Genomic DNA, 21,175 nt, shown 5'->3' on the forward strand with positions numbered 1-21,175 from the left:
AGACCACGATTTGGTTCTCATCACTCACGTGGTGACTTACAACCTCAGTAACTCCAGTTCCAGGGGATCTGATGCCCTCCCTCTTCTGGCTTCCTCAGGTACCAGGCATGCACATGGTGTACATACACACGTGTGGGCAAAAACCCCACACAAAATCTAAAAACATATAATTTATATAGTATATATAAAATATATAATTAAATTCAAAATATAATATATAACATTTTTTAATTTAAATTTTTTCCTTTGGTTTTATCAACACAGGATTTCTCTGTGAAACAGCTCAGACAGTCTTGGAACTTGCTTTGTAGACCAAATGGCCTTGAACTCAGAGATCACCTGTCTCTGCCTCCCAGTGTTGGGATTAAAGGCATGCAACGCCACCTTTTTTATTTTATTTACCCCCTCCCCCCCCCAGCTGAGGCCTGAACCCAGGGCCTTGTGCTTGCTAGGCAAGCTCTTTACCACTGAGCTAAATCCCCAACCCCATTTTTATTTATTTTTTTAATGCACACGTTTCCATTGTCTTGTTTTGTTTGTTTGTTTTTCGAGACAGGGTTTCTCCGTATAGATTTGCACCTTTCCTGGATCTTGTTTGGTAGACCAGGCTGGCCTTGAACTCACAAGATCCGCCTGCCGCTGCCGCCACCGCCGGCTGCTAGAACTCTTATAGCCCACACTGGCATACTGGCATCAAACTTGATAGATAGCTGTAGGCGGCCTTGAACTTCTGATCCTCTTGCCTATGAGTCTGAAGTGTTGGGACCACAGGTGTATTAGTACCTTGCCCAGCTTGACAGCACATTTAATCACCTAACAATAGTACAGAAGAAATGATACAGAGATGTCTCTTGTCTCTAGCTGAGGCTCAAGTCGAGATGCATGATGGAACATCTGTAGTGATAGAGTCATGGGAGTAAAGACAGGCCCCAAGTAAGTAAAGGGTATAGATGGCAGTGGTGATTGCATTTTAATAGGGACAGTTATGTGCCAGTTTATAAGAAGTCAAGCTTCACAAAGTAATACTCACTGTATGAGATGCTCAAGTCATTCCGTGACCTTCGGAGGGCATGTTACGACGGCCTAGAAGCAGATGTCACAGTCAACTCTTCCCAGCCCGTCCTGCTCCAGCCTTACAGTGCTTGGACTAGAGGCACATGTCGCCATTGCTCAGTTTAGGGGCAGCTCTGAGCTGTAGCTTGAGCATGACAGTTGAGCAGAGAAGCAGAGCCAAGGGTTATTACAGGTTCTAAGCAAGGTGTTGGCTTCTGATTTTCTCTTTCAGCTGCGATTCTTACTGTCGTCATTTAATCGGTGCTGGTCTGTCTGGTCATGAAGGACAGTGGGACATGTATGGCATAAGTTTAAGATTTCAGCCACATTGCAGAGCCGAGTAGTAAACCTTCAACAAAGACCACCTCTTTGCTTGATCCCCAGACTTGGAGGTTTTCTTTGTGGAGGTCATGGTACCAGAAGTCCATCTCCCTGAGGTTGTCACAGTTGGCATCACCCGATCTTAGCAGTTGGACAAGTATTCCTGTCAGCCCCTGTCACCCCTGCCCCTTCCTGCCCTCACCTAGGAATGCAGAGTCCTAGACTTGACTGGATGAGTGGGAGCAGGAAGGCTGGCTAGTGGGCAGCATGGCTGAGGTGGAACCCTAAAGCTGAGCCTTGTAAGCCCTGTCTCTGGGGTCAGAGGCAGGGCTCATCTGAGAAACCTGGGAGAGCCACACCTGGCTCCTTAGTGGACGTCTGGCATGTCTGAAGATGAAATACTATTGCACTCAGTTTCGTTTTTATTTCTGGAGACCCTAGTCTCCAGATGCTGCTGATCTGACTTCTGTGCATTTGCTACAGATGAGTAGAGGGAACAAAACAGAACAAAATGAGCCTGAAGAAGTTTTCGAAAACAGTGACTAAACTCACCAGACTTGCATGCTTTACCTTGTAAATAGCGTTCTTTGCCATCCACCGTTCACATTCCTGGGTTTAGATGCACTCTGTCTTGACCTGTTCTTTCGCCTTCGGGGCTTGGGAGTGTGTGTCGCTGGTTTCCAGACTCGAGAGAGTGCCAGCAGCTGGCATACGGTGATTGCTGAATAAGCTGCCGCTGACACACGCCTCCTGAGGCACAGAGACCTGGCTGGTTTGAACCCTGTCTCAGATTGTTTCAGAGTTACATTCTAAGTGGTGGTGCACACCTGTAATCCTAGCACTTGGGAGGTAGAGGCAAGAGGACCAGTTCAAATTCATCTTGGGCAGCTAAGACCCTACGCGCAAACATTTTAAGGCGGCTGGAGAAACGACTCAGCGTCAAGAGTACTTGTTCTTGCAGAAGACCTGGGTTCAATTCTCAGCACCCATAGAGCAGCTCACAGCTGATCAGTTTGGTTTTCTATTCTTTAGAGATTTATTTATTTACATATTTTACGTGTGTGTGTGTGTGTGTGTGTGTGTGTGTGTGTGTGTGTATACCTGCGGGCCAGAAGAGGGCACTGGATCCCATTATAGATGGTTGTGAGCCACCATGTGATTGCTGGGAACTGAACTGGTCCTCTGGAAGAGCAGCCAGTGCTCTTAACCATTGAGCCATCTGCCTAATCCCCATCACAACCGTATAGCTCCAGTGGAATCTGATGCCTTCTGTGGGCACAAGGACACACATGATACAGACATATAAGCAAGCAAGATAATCATACCTAAAGTAAAATAAATATAAAAATAATAAAACTTTTTAAAAAGTGTCCTTTGTTTGTGTGAGGGTTGGTTTGAGGGGTGGTCTTGCTGTGGAACTAGCTTGGAATTTAAGATTTTTCTGACTCCACTTTCCGATTGAGGAGATTACAGGTGTGAGCTAGCACATGAGTCTCAGGTACACATTTCTGTGACTATCCTGTGACTGGGAAGGGGATGAATGCATGCTATGTTGGCAACAGTAGCTGGAATGGGCATACTGGTGTCTTAAATCCTCACAGTGCTGCTTCCAGATCTTGTCCATTTAGCAGGTGTGTGTTCGGTGCTACTGTATACCGTGCACAAGCATTCAGTTTGCTGGAGCTGGAGGTGAGGTTGATGGAGTTAATTTAACTGTTGAATTGCACCAAGCATTGTTCTAGGTTTCAGGAACAAGGAGCTGCAAGGGCTTCTTGGGTTTACTAAAGGGAGCTTGAAGCAACCAAAAGTTTTGAACAGAAGAGCCACATGACCTGATTTGGCCTCTAAAATTACTTTGGCTGTTTTGTGGACAAAGCAGATTGAAGGGGTTTGGGAAAATGGAGGGATGAGATGCTCACCTCTTTGCAGGTGACCTTGTGGAAGAGGTCTCCCTGGGTGGCCTGCAGAGAGCAAAGCTTCTCCCCTCCCAGCTCAGTGTGCAGCTGTAGGCCAGGGCACAGGTTGCAGCAGTTCAGAGTGGAAAAAGTCCTCTTTGAGGAGTCAGGCTTGCTGTGTTTCTTCCTCATTTACATTGGTATGGAAAGAACATAGAATTACAGAGAGACAGGAAGGGAAGGAACCTGGCAAGCCTGGGCCTTGTCAGGAGTCACAGAGCCACTCCTCACTCCCCTCTCTACCACCCTTTTCAGAAGTCTTGGTCAGGTCGGTGAGGGAGGCACAGATGGGTTTGCAGTGCTTTGGGGCGTAACAGAGCATCAGAACTAAAAAGGCGTTAGAAATTACCGGTTAGAACCTTCTCGATGTTCAGGTGCAAATCTGCAAAGATGAGGTAGGCAACCCTACCGGTATAGCAAGGGTCCTGCGTGTCTCCTGCTTTGCCTCTCCTCTCAGAAGTTCAGTCTGTGAGTGGCCTTGGTATTCACAGTCCCTCCTGGTGCTCAGCCAGTGGTGAACGAACTGCAGCGACGACTTTGGCCATTTTTATGAATCTGAAGTCCTTACCAGCAAATGATGGTAAGGAGTTTGTGTTTGCTCTGTCTAGGATCAAGCCTACCATACCAGGGACCAGGCTAAACCCAGACTACCACTGCCTCTCCCTGGGCCCCACTGACCTCAGAAAGCAACCATTGTAATCATGGGCAATATCTTTGGAAACCTTCTGAAGAGCCTAATTGGGAAGAAGGAGATGCGCATCCTAATGGTGGGCCTGGATGCTGCAGGGAAGACCACCATCCTGTATAAGCTGAAACTCGGGGAGATCGTCACCACCATCCCCACCATCGGTAAGCTTAGGGGAGCTTGTCTGCAGGCTGAGGGAAGGCTGGAGCCTGCCTGTGGATCTCCCACCTGGCCCGCTCTCCCCAGGCAAGTCCACACATTTCGTGGGCTTCAGAGAGTGTCTGTTTAACTTACTGGCAGGTGCTGGAGCTGCCCTTTGCCCACCTGCCCTGGCCCTCCCTGATGTGGGAACTTCCGCAGCCTGGCTGGCACTCAACAGCTACCCTCAGGCATTAGAGTTGGATTGTTCTCTGTTGTTTGGAAAGCGGGTGAAGGGCTTTGATGTTCCTGCCAGAGGCCTGGAATTGCTCTGGTTTAGATCTTCGGTGGCCATCTTGGTTAAGACCTGCCTGCTGGGGGAGGACATTGGCTACAAATGTGGGGTTGTGTGTCGTCATCCCAACCTTGAGGCCCCAGCACTGTAGCTGTGTCTCATGTCTGCCTCTCAGCCCCACAGTTTACCTTAGTGACCAGTAGTGGTTCCTTTGTAGTGGAAAACGAGAATCTGAATGAATGGGGAGAAGGTTGACCCATATTACCCAGGCAGCTGTGCGCCTTTTGACCTCATTGTTGATTTCTTAGATTTTCCTTCATCTATGTATGTATATGACATAGGCTTATTTCTCTCTCTCTCTCTCTCTCTCTCTCTCTCTCTCTCTCTCTCTCGCTCTCTCTCTGTGTGTGTGTGTGTTTTGCCTGTATGTGTGTATGCGCACCATATGCATGCTTGCCTAGTGTCCATGGAAGAAGAGGAGGGCGTCAGATCCCCTGGAACTGGAGTTATGGATGGTTGTGAGCCACTGTGTGAGTGCTGGGAATTGAATTCTAGTCTCTGCAAGAACAAGTACTCCCAACTACTGAACCATTTCTCTAGCTCTTTCAGATTGCCTTTTAGGCTACCCAGGTCAGGAATTACCAGGCCCTAGGATCTCCCTTAAGCTTTCTGTTGTTGGTGCCATGTCCAAAGCTGAGAAGAAAGAAATGGGAATAAATTTAGTATTTGTAGGTCTTGTATTTGAGGCCATTGACCATTGACATTTTCCCCCCAAAGGGTTTAATGTGGAAACAGTGGAATATAAGAATATCAGCTTCACAGTATGGGACGTAGGTGGCCAGGACAAGATTCGGCCCCTCTGGAGACACTACTTCCAGAACACCCAAGGTATGACAGACAAACTTCCCAGGGTTGGCACTGCTTTGCTGGGTTGTGCAGAGCATGGCCATCTTCCTCAGTTTTGGGCAGCCAGCCTTTGCCCTGATGCAGCTCCTGGAAGTGGAGAGAAGGGAGCATGTGCTTGGAGCATGGTGATGGGGGAGACATCTGTTACCTTGTGTGTTCCATGTTCTCTCTGTCTCTAGGCTTGATATTTGTGGTGGACAGCAATGACCGGGAGCGAGTAAACGAGGCCCGAGAGGAGCTGATGAGGATGCTGGCGGAGGATGAGCTCCGGGATGCTGTGCTCCTCGTGTTCGCAAACAAGCAGGTGAGAAGTCCCCCGTGCTCTTGACTGCTAGATATCTCTTCTCTGGAGAAGACTCCAGGAAATAAAATCTAAAAGAGGCCACACCAGACAAGGATGGACCCCAACTCCTTGTCTGACGGAGACTCAGACTCAATTTTCCCAAATTCACCCTTAAGTGAAGACTCAGTATATGAGCACACATGGTCAAGATCCAAGTATGATCCTAACACTCAGGAGTCAGAAACAGGCAGACCCCCTCACCCCAAAAGAATGATCTAGTCTGATAAAATAGACCAGATGAAAACCATTCACCTATGTTTCCCAACATTCTGAGGCACCGTCCTGACCAAGGCTCTTCAGCCTGCCCTAGTCTTTTAGGGTTTGGGGGTGTGTGTGTTTGTTTTAAATAAATGTTTTTTAAAAAGCTGGTTATGGTGGCACCTGCCTCATTTTATGTGTGTGGTGTTTTGCCCGAATGTACATCCTTGCACCATGAGAATGCCCGGTACCTGTAAGGTACCAGATACCAGAACAGGAGTTGGGTCCCCTGGAACAGGAGGTACAGACAGCGGACAGCTGTCACATGGATGCTGGGAACCAAACCTGGATCCTCTAGAAGAGCAGCCAGTACTCTCAATGCTAAGCCATTTCACCAGCCCCTGCTTTATTTCTTACAACCCAAACAGCTTACAACTGTCCAAGTCCAGGTATTCTATGGCTGCTCCTATCTCTACCTGTGGATAGCCAAAACACTGTTTTCTTCATTACAAAAATCACCGAAAACGTAACAGTAACTGTGGGTAGTGGAAAGCCTTAATAAAGCCAATCTGGCCCCTCGTACAGGTCAAGATGGAGTCCACAGTGAACAGGTCAAACAGAAATCCAGAATCTGGACAAGGTCAGCTATAACAGTACCTAAGGGGGACTGGAGAGATGGCTCAGTAGTTGAGAGCATTGGCTACTCTTCCAGAGGACACAGGTCCAACTCCCTGTACCAGCATGGTGGCTCACAATCATGCGTTAACTCCAGTTCCAGGAGATTGGACACCTTTTTCTGGTCTGCACATGCACTGCAGGCATGTAGTACACAGACATGCACAGCCAAACACTGATATACTAGATTTTTTTTTCTTTTAAAAGAGCCTAAAGAAGCCAGGGTGTAGTGGTGCATGCCTTTAATCCCAGCACTCAGGCAGCAGAGCCAGGCGGATCTTTATGAGCTCGAGGCCAGCTTGGTCTACAGAGCGAGATCCAGGAAAGGTGCAAAGCTACAGAGAAACCCTGTCTCAAAAAAACAAAACAAAAAGAGCCTAAAGAAACAGAAAAATGTGGTTTATGCACGCTTGTCTGTTTCACTTTCCAGAGATAAAGCCTCTCAAAGTGCCTCTGATACATTCCAGGTCAGCTGGAGGCACCAATCACAAAGCCAGTGGGTGCCCAGGCAGGACTTGAGGAGACCAGAATGTGCAGACCCATCAGCTCAGGTTTCCAGCTTCTGTCCTAGAACCATTTCCTGTGTGTGCCATAAGCGGAAAAAGGGTTGGGAATTCCTGTAGACATGAACTCCACCTGCAGGGCTGTGTGTGCACAGGCTCCCTGTCCTAGACAATGAACTCCACCTGCAGGGCTGTGTGTGCGCGTGTGTGCTCCTGTCCTGGCACAAAGGAGGAGGACTGACCTGGAGCTGGTGACTGACACACTTTCTGAAATGGCCCCACTGAGGATGACTAAACATTTGTAGTGTCAAGACAGAAAGTGATCCACTTGTGGTCCCCAGTCCTCCTCCTGAATGTGACAAACTAGAGACGGGGTTTCCATGTTCTCAGAGCCCTCGTGTTCCTCGGATGGGACCAAGAGGCTGCCAAGACACCAGGCATGGTGTCTGCCTGTAATCATAGCACACAGGACCCACTGTGGTCTACATAACAAATTCCGGGCAGTCTGGGATGCAGGCAACCCTCTCTCAAAAAGGGGTGTGGGTACAAATGGCTCATCAGGCAAAAGCACTTATTACCAAACATAAAGACTTGAATTCAACCCCAGGATCCACACAATAGGAGAAAAAGGACAAGCTGTCATCTTACACACTCACGCACGCACTGACGCATGCACATCCCCTCACACACATATAGTATCTAAATTAAAAAAAAGTTGGCTTGCAGTTGAGAGCACTTATTGCTCTTGCAGAGGACTCAGGTTTGGTTCCCAGCATCCACATGATGGCTCACAACCACCTATAACTCCAGTTCCAGGGGATCTGACATCTTCGTCTGACCACAGGCACCAGACACATGGTGCACATACAGACATGCAAGAAAAACTCTCATATGAATAGAAATAAATGTTTTTTTAAAGCCAAGGGAAAAAAGAAAAGGTCTAACTTAAAAAAAAAAAAAAAAAAAAGCTGCCTGGGAAGAGGCCACACATACAGAGGTTCTAATTGTGTGGTCCGTGTCCGTGTCCCCATCCCCACCCACCCCCATACCCACCCACTTCTCTCAATAAAACATTTTATGTATTAGACTAAGGTTTTACTTAGGGTCAAGTCTGAATGGAACTCAGCTCGGTTGGAGTGCTTGCCTGGAGTGCACAAGGCTGGAGGGGGTCCGTGTCGCTCACTATCGCGTAATGAACTAGGTGGTTATGCATGCCTGCACCCCAGCACTACAGTAGTGGGAGCAGGATCATCAGCTCGAAGACATCCTCAACCATTTGGCTAGTTTATGAGGCTAGCCTAGGCTACATAAGACCCCATCTCTCTCCCTCCCTCTCTCCCTCTGTCACACACACACACACACACACACACACACACACACACACACACACTTTTCAACAGAAAACAAATGCTCTCTTGCATCCTAAATTCATTACAACTGTAAACGTTCACAACTGACACACACACATAAAGTAATAAAAAGGCATGGCAGGCTCTCACCAGCAATGGGAGAGCTAAAGGGCACCAGGAGACCTGTCACTCAGTTATGTGACCCTTCTTGAGGAGTGTGGCAATAACAGAGGACCCCTCAAGTCTTAAGCTACTCCTTTCCAGTCCATGTGGTGTGACAGATCCTTTCTAGAAATCCATAAGAAAATTACAGCACATGGCCAGGCAGTTGGTGACACATCCCTTTAATCTCAACATTCACCAGAACTCACAGGGTTAGGAAGGCAGAGCTCTGAGAGTTTGAGGCTAGCCTGGTCTACAACACGAGTTCCAGGATAGCCAGGGGTACAGAAACCCTATTGAAAGGCTCAGTTGTTGAGTACAGCTGCTCTTCTAGAGGAACCAGGATCAGTTCCCAGCACCACCAGCATCCATAACTTGTCAGGGAATCTGACAGCTCTTCTGACTTCCTCCATCTCCTGCACTCGTGGTACACAAGTACATGCAGCCAAAACACCAACACACAGAAAATTGTTAAATAGTCAAATATTTACCCCTTTTTTTTTTTGGAGACAGGGTTTCTCTTTGTAGTCCTGGCTGTCTTGGAACTCAGTCTGAAGCCCAGGATGTCCTCAAACCCAGAGATCCTCCTGCCTCTGCCTCCTGAGTGCTGGGATTAAGGGCGTGGGAACACAGCCTAGGGAGTGGGGATTTAAGTGTGTGTAGGTGAAAGGGGAGGAGACTAACCCTTAGTCACATGGAGCTCAAGTTAGTGGTTATAAAATGCCCAAAGTGGGTGCTAGGTAGGAACAACTCTGAGCTATCTCTCCAGCCCTTAAAAAGGTTAACTACACCTTCATGGAGTGTACATGAAGTACACACGTGGGCAGGTGTGCGGCAAGAGCCGTGTGGAGGTCACAGGACGACTTCTCAACACTGGTTCTTTCCCCACATGGGTTCCAGAACTCACACTCAGACCTTCAGGCTAGGCTCCAGGTGCCCCTTACCTGCAAAGGCAGGTTCTCATCTTCTTAGAGCTACAACCCTGTAATCCTTCCTCATGTTTAGAGACCCACGACCATAGCACTCGCTGCTAAGTCGTAACTGCAATTTTGCTACTGCTACGAACTACAAGTAAATATCTGTGTTTTCTGATGGTCTTAGGTGACCCCTGTGAAAGGGTCCTTCAAATCGCAAAGGAGTTGAGACCCATAAGCTGAGAATCACTGTGCTGAGCCTTCATTTTGGTTGGTTGGTTGGTTTTTAAACATAGGGTCTCGGTGCCTGAAGGGATGTCTCAGTGGTTACAGCACTGGCTGTTCTTCTGGAGGACTTGGGTTCAAGTCCCAGCACCATATGGCAGCTCACAACCTTCTGTAACTCCAGTTCCAAAACACCAATGCACATAAATAAAAATAAACAAGCAGTGTGTCACTCTGTAACTCAGACTGGCCTTAAGCTCAGAGATCCACCTGCCTCTGCCTCCGAGTGCTGGACTAAAGGTGCCACACCATGCCCAAGGAGGTCTTTACTTTATCTGGAACTCCTTCCAAACGTTCCCTGATTCCTTTTATTATTTAAGTGTTGTTTAGTTCTCTCCCCCAGCCCCCCACAGATCTCCCAATGGAAAAGGCCTGACAAGAGAACTACAGACATCATCCCTGGACCTTAACACAACGTTTTGTGAAACGGGCAGAGACAGACATTCTTAAAAGGACAAAAAAACTAAACAAAACGAAACAGTCAACAGGGGTCCTAAATACCGGAGAACTCAATCTCTAAACTCAACCAGAATGTTCAATTTCCTCCCAGTCAATCACCTTCACTTCTCAGACTTGTGTTCTGTTAAACAGGGTCTGTCTCTAGCCAGGTGGTGGTGGTGGTGTATGTCTTTAGTCCCAGCACTCAGGAGGCAGAAGCAAGAGGATCTTTGTGAATTCAAGGCCAGCCTGGTCTACAGAATGAGTTCCAGGACAGCCAGGGCTACACAGAGAAACTCTGTCTCCAAAAACCAAAATAAATAAATAAATAGTAAGTAAATAGAAAAAAACAAAAATCCAGGGTGTCATTTCATTTATTCCAGGCTGGCCTCAAATGCAATGTGTAGTTGAGAATGATCTTTAAGTTTTTTGTTTTTGTTTTTTAAAGATTTTATTTATTGTGTACACAGAAGAGAGCGCCAGATCTCATTACAGATGGTTGTGAGCCACCATGTGGTTGCTGGGAATTGAACTCAGGACCTGTGGAAGAGCAGTCGGTGCTCTTAACCTCTGAGCCACCTCTCCAGCCCCAACCTTGAAGGTTTTTTGGTTTTTTTTTTGGAGCTGAGGATCGAACCCAGGGCCTTGCACTTGCTACAAGCGCTCTACCACTGAGCTAAATCCCCAACCCCGAAGTTTTTAAAATAACTTTTATTTATGTTATGGGTTCTGGTGGTTTGATTGCATGTATGTCTGTGCACCACTTGTGTACCTGGTGCCTGCAGAAGCCAGAGAGTGTCAGATGCCCAACAACTGGAGTTACATGGCTTGAGCTGCCATGTGGATGCTGGACATCACATCCAGGTCCTCTGGAAGAGACTGTACCCTTAACCATTGAGATATCTTTCCAGCCCCAATCTTTAATTTCTGATCCTCCTGCCTCTGACCTCCCAATGGTTTGTGGTTCTATACCCAGCCAGGGACAGAACGTGAGGCTCATGTGTGCCACTCCAACTGAGCTCCATTGATAACTCTGTCTTTAAAAGGTTTATTTATCTTAGATGCAAGATTGTAAAACATCGGAGGTAACTTCTGCCCTCCGGGGTTCTCCCATTGTGCTGTAAGCCTGTATTTAAGACCTCCTCCCTCCTTCAATAAATGGCATTCGGCATTCAAAAAAAGGGAAAGAAATTGAAGACAGCGATGTTCTAAAACAGGAAGTGGTGATGGTGTCATGGGCCTATGAGGATGCTGGACTAAAGTCTATCAAACTGTGCAAACAGGAAAACTGTATAGTATGTGAATTATCTGTCAATAAAGATCTTATTTTTAAAAAAAGGTTTATTTATGGATGTCTTCATGTTGTGAATGCACATGTACCAGCATCATGTACCTGCCTGGTGCCCACAGAGGCATAAGTTAAGGATGTTGGGGTGGGTGCTGGGAACCAAAGTGCTCTTCAGCCCCACCCTTTCTTTTATAATTAAATTATATGTGTACGTGAGCACGCAATGTCCAGGAGGCCAGAAGAGGTTGTTGGATCTTTTGGAACTGACATTACAGGTGCTGTGGGTTCCTGATGTGGGTGGTGGGAACTGAACACCAGTCCTCCAAATAAGCAGCAACAAGCAAGCTCTAACCACTGGGCAAACTCCTCTGGGGCCTTTTTCTTTTTTTTTCTTTTTGAGACAAGGTTTTTCTGTGTAACATCCCAGTGCATCCTGGAACTCACTTTTAGATCCCCCTGCTCTGCCTCCCAAGTGCTGGGATTAAAAAGGCATTTGACATCACCCAGCCCTGTTTTTCTTAAACAAGGTCTCTTGTAGCATCCAATGGCTTCTAACTCCTGATCCTCTAACTCCTAATCATCTTGCCTCTACCTCCCAAGTACTAGGAGTACATCCATGTCTTACTTATCACACTCAAGCTATACAGTGACTTTTCTTAAAAATAAATAAATAAATAATATTTTTTTTCTTTTTACACTGTTTTTGTCTGGAGGCCAGAGAGTAGCTTTGGAAGAATCAGTTTCTCTCCTTCCACCATGTGGGTCTAGGGCAGTAGCTCGGAGTCAAACTCAATCTTCAAGCTTGACGGCAAGAGCTCTTCCCCACGGAACCATCTCACCAGGCCTACGGTATCACCCATGTCTTTGTATCCAAGAGGACAGTTCTGGCCCGGCCCTGCTCTGCCTTCACCTCTGGCTGAAGCTGAAGTGCCTCTCTAAACTGACACTGGAAAAGGATGTCACCACTTGTGAGACACTGTATAAAGTCACTGTAACAACTGTCCCTCCTCACGGCACCAAGCGGCTCTTTCCTGAAATTCCTCTTGTGAGGTAGCCCTAAGTGTCCGCGTCATCGCTATTACAACGCCGGGTTATAATAGCAGTTAACACGTGTTGGTGCGTGTCCTGCACAATACTCAGTAGTTTTGTCTCACTTAGTTCTCACGACAGCCCTGTGAGGTAGCTGTTCCCATCACCCTCTTTACACACAACAAGTCATTTTACCAAATGTCCACAATAAATCAGCAGATGAAACCCACCCCCATTCTGTCTGATCCTAGAGCCCACCTTTAATTACCCTCTCGTTCTGTCTCTAAAAACACGTTTAACCAAATGGTGAAAGGAGACGAACACCCTGGTGTGCTCGCCTCCCGGGCCTCTGTATCTATTTCCAGTTCTGAGGAAGCAGATTCCCACTTTGTAACCCCAGCTTTAACAAACCTGGTTTTGAAGAAGTTTCTCCTTCTAATCAACAGAGATGGCCTCTGTCCTTTAAGGCCATTTCAACTCATCATAAATACTGGAAAGGGAGAAGATGAACACACTACAGCATCATCCTAAGACCTGACAAAACTTCTTAATTGCTCAATTACCTCCAAATGTCAGGTTTTTCGTTTGTATTTCTTTTATTTTGTAGTGATAAACTTGCTATGTAACCCAGACTGGCCTAAATCTCTATCCCCCGCTGCATCATCCTGGTGCTAAGGTTGCAGTCCCCGTTGCCAGACTTCCTCCTCTTCTCCTTGAACCACAGCTAGAAACCTTGCAGATGGCTACACAAGCCTGTCCTGTGTTCACCTCATAAAAGCAAGATCCTTGACATCAAACCTACCATGTCTCAAAAAAGGCTGTTGTGGGGGCTCACACTTTAACCTTAGCACTCAAGACAGAGGCAGGCAGCTGTCTGAGGGCAGCGAGGAGACTACCCAGAGAGGCCTGTCTCAAGAAATGAAAAGAAAAAAAAGTGAGGGAGGGGGAAGGGAAAGAAGGGAAGGAAAACTGTGCAAGGCGGCAGGAGCCTGAGTGTGTGCCACATGGAGCCTTCCTTTTCCAGCTGCCTGCAAGGTCAATGATTCACTCTGTGCAAAGACGAACCTAAGTGGATCCAGCCTTTCTTTCTTAAAATGGGCTTTAACAATTTATTCCAACTCAGGACCAATACACAAAAGACCACTCCTCCGGCCACTGCCTGGCCCGACAGTAAAGACAGTCTCCATCTACCTGACTGGAGGTATGCAGAGACTAGATCCCATTCTGCTGCCTGCCCTGAGTCAAGCGATCAGACTCCTGCAGCAGATCTCCCAATAAAACTTTCATGCCACAGACCAAGGGTGAACCAATCCAACGGCAGCAGAAATAGGTTTTACATTACCTTTCTCTTCACCCTAATGACCTCACTATTTCCTTCTCACTCCTGACCACACACTCCTCCACCACATTCTTCCTGGCCCAGAGACCAGCAGTAATAGAACCCCAAAAAGGAACAAGACTCTCCCAAAGAGAGTTACCACTTAACTAATCAAGTGGCCCGTTTTTTAACAGGGAACTTTACCTCCCCCACCTCCCCCTTCTTTCAAAGGATTGGCGTAAGCAATGGCTTCATTTTCTGTTCCGGGAATCCTGGTACTTCCTAGAGAAAGAAAGCGGATTGGAAGACACAAACTCAGGGCCAGTGACAAGATGCTCCCTCCTCCGGTGAGACCGCCCCCGCTACGCCTGGGGGAGGAAGGCCCCACCTCTCTCCTCCAAGCGAGCTCAGGGCCCCCTCCCCCTTCCCCACCCTCTCCCCACCTGCTGCCCTCTTCCCAACCTGCCCTTCCCAACACCCCCAAAGCGGAGCGCGACCAGGAGAACAGTGCGCAGCGGGGCCTCACCAGCAGGCCCTGAAGCTAAACCCCAATCCCCGTGCCTCGCGGTGGGTGAGGAAGAAGAATACCCACAGCGAGGCTTTTCAATTTGGTGCCCCCACCACCACCCCACAGCTTAGGCGAGGGAGAGAGAGGGTGGGGGGAAGGAGCGGGGAAAAAGGCAGCATTCCTCGTAGCCTTTAGACAGAAGGAAAAGATCCAAACAGCCGCACCGCCCCCGCATCACCCCCCACTGGTCAGCCTGCCTCCCCCAACCCTGGAAAGCTCCACCTCTGCAGCCCAGGTCGCCCCCTCCGGGCGAGGCGGAGGACAAATCGGCGCGCGCCCCCGCCCCCACCCCAGCTCGGCGTCCTTCAGCTGCGGGGGCGGGAGCGGGGCTGGGGACCCCCGGCTCTGCGGGAAGCGTCCGCCGCACCTCGCCGGGCCGGGCCGCGGCGGCAGGGGGCCCCGGGGCTCCGCGGCTCCCACCCTGACCCAGCCTCCTCCCGGGCCCGGACCCGCCTTCCCTCTCCAGCTCCGAACCTGTTCCTGCTCCGGGCGCCGCGGCTGCCACCGCCACCTCCGCCCCCGCAGGTTCCGCCCGGCTGTCGGGCCGCTGCCTCCCGCTCCCCGAGCCGACCGCGGCGAAGCTGGTCCGCTGGCCCCGCTCCTCCGCTCCCTCCGCTCCCTCCTTCCTTCCCTCCACCTAGCACCGGAAGCCGCGACGGCGACAGGAGATGTGCGGCGAACCCCCACCCCCAGCCCGGGCTACTTCCCACCTCCACGATCGCGCGAGAAGTGCGCGGTAGCCCGCGGTAGCGAGCGGCAGCGAGCGGCGGCTCTCGCGAGACCCAGTCACCATGGCAGCGGCTGCAGCAAAAGCGGTCGGGTGCTGAAGCTGAGTCGAGGCGGGGGCCCGTGTGGGGGGCTGGAAGATCCCGGGGCAGAGTTGTGGAGAGGAGGCCGTGGGGACTGAGGTGAGGCTCCCGCGCTGCAGGGCCTGGCCTGGAGTCGAGGGCCGAGGCGGCGTTCCGCCTGCCCCGGAGACTGGACCTGGGCGAGGGACTCGCTGGGCTTTCTTAGGCGGAGCCAGCTCTGGAGTGTGGACGGCGAAACCCTTGCTGGAGCCGACCTCTCCTCCAGTCCTCAGTTCTGGTAAACAGCGCTCCGCACGCACCCAGCTTGCAGCGCCGCTCCACTGATTCCTGAGGATAGTTTCCACGAGGTCTGATTCAAGAGACCGTTTCTCCACCGAGGAAAGAGGAGAGAGAACGATGCCCTTAAGATACTAAAGGAAACACCTGGAATCTGGGTCGTTTAGGGAGTCGGAAGACGAAGGACAGAAACGTGATTACTCAGAGGCGGGTCTGATGAAGTCTCTCTAGATCTAGAGTATGGATTTTAGTACCCCAAGGAAAGAGCACCCACGTTCCCTCCTTCCTTCCTGTACACTTATTTTTTTTTTTAACGTTTTGGAGACACTGCCTGAGACTAGTGACAAGTTATATCAGAAGCTGCGTTAGAGACACTCTCTAGTGACGCTGAACACCACGTTCTTTAAATGCGTGCACTATAAGAGAGCACATAGCTCTTCCCTAGACCTTGACCCAAAATGTCGCTTTTCTGTTCTTCCAGGAAACAGGCTGGAAAGCGGCCACTCAGTGCCTGTCCCTTGCCCTGTCCATCTCTGGATTATGCACTCACCAGATCCTCTTACACCAGTTTGTCTTCTCTGCTATGTTTACCTCAAGAATAACGTAACTGGCCGGGTTCCCAGCACTCAGGAGGCAGAGGCAGGTGGATCCCCGAGTTTGAGGTTAGTGTAGACTACAGAGCAAGTTCCGGGACAGCCAGAGAACCCCTGTCTAAAATAAATCAACAGTAAAGAATAACATGACTGTAGACTATGAAACCAAGAGGACCTTAATTTGAGAAGGTGAGAGATGAGATGTACAAGGAGCTTGTCCTGACTCACTGCTGCTGAGGCCTTTCCTGTAGTAAGCTCTGGGATGATTTTGTTGTTTGTTTTTTTATCATTTACTCACTTAATGTGTGTGTGCTTGTATGAGAGATGTGGGTGCGCTTGTGCCTTAGCAAGGTGTGGAGGGCAGTGCCTTAGCAAGGTGTGGAGGGCAGAGGACATCTTTCAGGAGTCGGTTCTTGCCTTTTATGTTGGTGGTGCAGGATCTCTAGTGTCTATGGCTGTGGTGCACGCTAGCTCTATTCAATTCTCCTGACTCCACACCCCATCTCACTGTAGGAATGTTGCAGTTACAGATACATCACAGGCATCCAGCTTTTTAAACACTGTTTATGTTGTTTGTTTGTTACTTTGTGTGGTTTTGGCTTTGGATTTGGTTGAGACAGCCTCCCTATGTAGCCCCAGCTTGGCCTGGCACTCACTTTATATACCAGGCTGGCATTGAGTTCACAGAGAATCTGCCTGCCTCTGCCTTCTGAGTGCTGAGATTAAAGGTATGCACCACACCCAGCAAAAAGGATTTATTTTTAGTTATGTGCATGCACAGATGTCTTAGGGGGGGGAGGTGCCTGTGAGTGTTCGTGTCTGCTTTAGGGAGAAGACTCTAAGATTCCCTGGAAATAGATTTACAAGCAATTGTAAGCTGTCCCACATGGGTACTAGGAACCTGGTCCTTTCGAGGCAAGAGCAGCAAAACTCTCCAGCTTTTTACACAGGTTCTGGGGATCAAACTCAGGTCACCAGGCTTGGCTTGCTAGTACTTTCAATGCCTGAACTATTTCCAAAACCCAGCCCAAACTCTGGGTTTTTAAAGGCAAAAGACTCCCCAAATATGGTTACTGTGCTGGCTAATCTTGTGTCCTGGACATAAGCTAGAGAGTCGAGAACCTCCGTTGAGAAAATGACTCCACCAGATGGCCTGTGGGATATTGTCTTTAATAATTGATGTGAGAGGGCTGTGCTCACTGTGAGAGAGGTACCACCCCTGAGCAGATAGTTCCCAGGTGTATAAGAAATCAGGCTGTGAAGCCAGGTGGTGCACACGCCTTTAATCCCAACACTGGGGAGGCAGAGCCAGGCAGATCTCTGTGAGTTCAAGGCCAGCCTGGGCTACAGAGTGAGTTCCAGGAAAGGCTCCAAAGCTACACAGAGAAACCCTGTCTAAAAAAAAGAAAAGGAAAGGAAAAGGGAAAGAAAAGAAAAGAAAAAAGAAATCAGGCTGAGCAAGCCACAGGGAGCAAGCCTATAAACAGCACTCCATCATGGCCTCTGCTTTAGTTCCTGCCTCCAGGATCCTGCCCTGAGTTTCTGCACTGACTTCCAACTCAGTGATGGAATCTGCAGTCTGTGGAATGAAATAAACCCTTTCCGCCTCAAGTTGCTTTTCTTCATAGTGTTTTGTAACAGCAAGAGAAACCACAGGAGTGGGATCGTTGCTGTCACAGACCTGACCATGTGTTTTGAGGGAGGATGTGGTGGATTTGAACTCCGGGCTAGAAAAGCCATGGCTTGCTGAGAGCTCAGTGGGCCGTTGTGAGAACTTAGACAATAATGCTGAGGACAGTGCAGACTAAGGAGTCATGGCTTGTGAAGTTACCAGGAGACATTTGAGAGTCCCTTAAAGGATTCTGATATTTTTAATTAAGAACCTCTAAAGTAGCCAGTAGTGTACCTACCTTTAATCCCAGCACCCAGGAGGCAGAGGCAGGTGGATCTCTGAGTTTGAGGCCAGCCTGGTCTACAAAGTGAGTTCCAGAACAGCCAGAGCTACATAGTGAGACCCTGTCTTAAAAAGAGGAGGAGGAGAAGGAGAATAGTATCACTAAGGAAGAGAGCATCTTCTAGTGTTTCCTCAGGGTCAGCAAGAATCTGTGGTCCAGCAGGCCAAGACGGTACCTGACCTTGTCAGCTGGATTTGGCATTACACATTTGTAAGAGTCTCCTGGTCGGTACTGGTCTTGAAGGTATGAAGGGCTTGTAGAAAGTAGCTAAGGATTGGCACTGGGAGAGGCCATTGTTGAAGGTGCAGCTTTTATTGCAGCAGAAGCCCCAGGACTGAAGGAGTCACTGGAGGAGACTTGGCACCATGTGGCAGGGTTAGAGTCCCAAAAAAGAGCCCAAGAAAAGCCGTGGGTGAAGGTGCAGCCCTGTTGCAGTGACAACGGCAGAGTTGGGGAGATGGAGTCCTTTGGGGCCCAGAGAATCATGAGTGGGGCCCAGAGAATCATGAGGGGGTCCCAGCCATCAGGCTCTGAACTTTTTACAGTGTTGGACTTTGGTTTGGAATTGCCCTGGTTTTCCCTTTTCAAAGTATACAAAAGCAAGTAATTTATTTCTCATTTTGCAGGACTCCACACTTAAGAGACTTTGGAATTTTACAGAAATTTTTGGATATTTTAAAGAAACTTTGAACTTTAAAAGAAACTTTGAGGGCTGGAGAGATGGCTCAGAGGTTAAGAGCACTGGCTGCTCTTCCAGAGGTCCTGAGTTCAATTTCCAGCAACCACATGGTGGCTCACAACCATCTGTAATGAGATCTGGCGCCCTATTCTGTATACATAATAAATCTTTAAAAATAAATAACTAAAAAGAGACTTTGAATGCTTTTAAAGATACTGAATTTGCCGGGCGGTGGTGGTGCACACTTTCAATCCCAGAGCTTGGGAGGCAGAGCCAGGCAGATCTCTGAGTTCAAGGCCAGCCTGGTCTACAGAGTGAGATCCAGGACAGGCACCAAAACTACATAGAGAAACCCTGTCTCAAAAAATTTTTTTAAAAAGATACTGAATTTTTTTATATGTTTGAATTTTTAACAACTGTGGAACATTTAAACATTGGAATGTTTTGTCGTTTTATATTAACATGCCATATTGGGTGCAACTGAGAAAGGAAAGGTTCTAGTTGAATGATGTATTTATGTGTCAAATTGACAAGGGGCCAGTTGTACGGCTAGTTTGATGTAAATTTCATACAAGCAACAATCATTTGGGAAGAGGGAACCATGATTAAGAAAATGCCCCACGAGATTGGCCTGTGGGCAAGCCTGTAGGATGCTTTTCTTGATTGATGATTATGTGGGAGGGCCCAGATCACTGTGGGCAGCGCCACCTCTGAATTGTATAAGAAAGCACATAAGGACTAGAGAGAGATGCTCTTCCCAAGGACCTGTGTTTGATTCCCAGCACCCACATGGCTCACAACCATCTGTAACTGCCGTCCCAGGGAACCCTATGCCCTCTTCTGGCCTCCATGGTCACTTGTACATGTGTACAGAGACATTCATGTTTAACTCAGTAGTAGAGTGCTTGCCTAGCAAGTGCAAGGCCCTGGGTTTGGTCCTCAGCTGGGGGTGGAGGTGAGAGGAAATGACAAAACACTCAGTGCTCATACACATAAAAATAGGTCAGAATTAAGAAAGATGGTGAGCTGCCCATGGTGCTATCCCTGTGCTTAGGAAGCAGAGGCAGGTGGATCTCTTTGAGTTTGAGGCCAGCCTGGTCTACACAGCAAGTTCTAGGACAGCCAGGACTCCATAGAAGAGATCCTGTCTCAAAAAAGAAAGAAAAGGAAAGAATCAGGCTGAGGGGCTGGAGAGATGGCTCAGCAGTTAAGAGCACTAGCTGTTCTTCCAGAGGACCTGGGTTCAATTCCCAGCAACCACACAGCAGCTCACAACTGTCTGTAACTCCAGTTCCAGGGACCTTCACACCCATACACGTGTGTGTGTGTGTGTGTGTGTGTGTGTGTGTGTGTAAATGAAAGTAAGTAGCCAGGTGCACGCCTTTAATCCCAGCACTAGGGAGGCAGAGGCAGATGGATCTCTGAGTTCGAGGCCAGCCTAGTCTAGTCTACAGAGAGAGATCCAGGACAGGCACCAAAACTACACAGAGAAACCCTGTCTCAAAAAAATAAAATAAAATAAAAAATAAATGAATAAAGTAAAACAAATTACTTCTAAAAAGTATTTTTAATTAAAAAATAAATAAAAGCAGGCTGGGGAAGCCATGGGGAACAAGTCACTAAGCACTCCTCCATGGCCTCTGCTTCAGTTCCTGCCTCTAAGTTCCTCCACTGAGCTCCTGCTCTGACTTCCCTCGGTGATGGACTGTAAAATCTGTGAGGTGTAATAAACCCTTTCCTGCTCTGGTTGCTTTTGGTCGTGGTGTTTATCACAGCAATAGAAACCCTAAGACAGTTACACAGTCATGTAGTGGGTCCTGTGACATAACCTTTTATGTGATTATTACCCTTTCCATTTCTTTCCTAAAACTTTAAACCACACTCCACCAGGCTATATACCCCACACGCACCACCAAAACTATGCTTTACAACCACTCATCCCGCTCCCTAGGGCCCCAGCCACACCAGCATGCCTTGTGGACCCCCGGGGAATTGGAACAATCACAAGGAAATGAATGAAGACCTTAGATTCTCTCGTGGTTGTATGCCAGAGGGAGAGAAAGATAAAAAACGGAGGCTGGAGAGATGGCTGCTCTCCCAGAGGCCCCGGGTCAATTCCCAGCACCCACATGGTGGCTCACAACCATCTGTAATGAGATCAGATGCCCTCTTCTGGAACGCAGGCAGAACTCTCATACCAAAAAAAACAAAACAAGATAAAAATGGTTGGCAGCGCCATATGGCTAGGAGGAATTGCTTTTTATAACTTGGGGATGATGGATGGGACTGGAGAATCTCTCAGACCTGTCCTTGTCTGTCCTTCACCATTCTGGAGTATGGAGAAGAGAGTGTCAGTTAGCATCGGGTTGGCTGTGGCGCAAGCAGGAACAGACACAGCAGATACCTTGCTGACAGCTAGCTGCTCGCTGCCACTCTCCAT

The 21,175-nt window shown here is 48.5% G+C and overlaps 2 protein-coding genes across 2 annotated transcripts; one reads left to right on the top strand and one right to left on the bottom strand.

The window, feature by feature from the left end:
• The first annotated feature begins 3,913 nt into the window (after nucleotides 1-3,913).
• Nucleotides 3,914-14,394, top strand: Arf3 (ADP ribosylation factor 3). The gene is made up of 5 exons (XM_036207622.1): nucleotides 3,914-4,178; nucleotides 5,225-5,335; nucleotides 5,533-5,657; nucleotides 12,431-12,558; nucleotides 14,142-14,394. Exons 1-5 carry the CDS (start codon nucleotides 4,031-4,033, stop codon nucleotides 14,392-14,394), a joined length of 765 nt encoding a protein of 254 aa, XP_036063515.1. The 5' UTR covers nucleotides 3,914-4,030.
• LOC118596744 (translation initiation factor IF-2-like) lies at nucleotides 13,880-21,175 on the bottom strand. The gene is made up of 3 exons (XM_036207623.1): nucleotides 21,061-21,175; nucleotides 14,646-15,432; nucleotides 13,880-14,137 (listed from the first exon to the last, which is right to left on the bottom strand). The coding sequence occupies exons 1-2, from the start codon at nucleotides 21,173-21,175 to the stop codon at nucleotides 14,729-14,731; spliced, it is 819 nt and encodes a 272-aa protein (XP_036063516.1). The 3' UTR covers nucleotides 13,880-14,137; nucleotides 14,646-14,728.

Source organism: Onychomys torridus, chromosome 16, assembly GCF_903995425.1.
Source record: "Onychomys torridus chromosome 16, mOncTor1.1, whole genome shotgun sequence".
Lineage (NCBI taxonomy): Eukaryota > Metazoa > Chordata > Mammalia > Rodentia > Cricetidae > Onychomys > Onychomys torridus.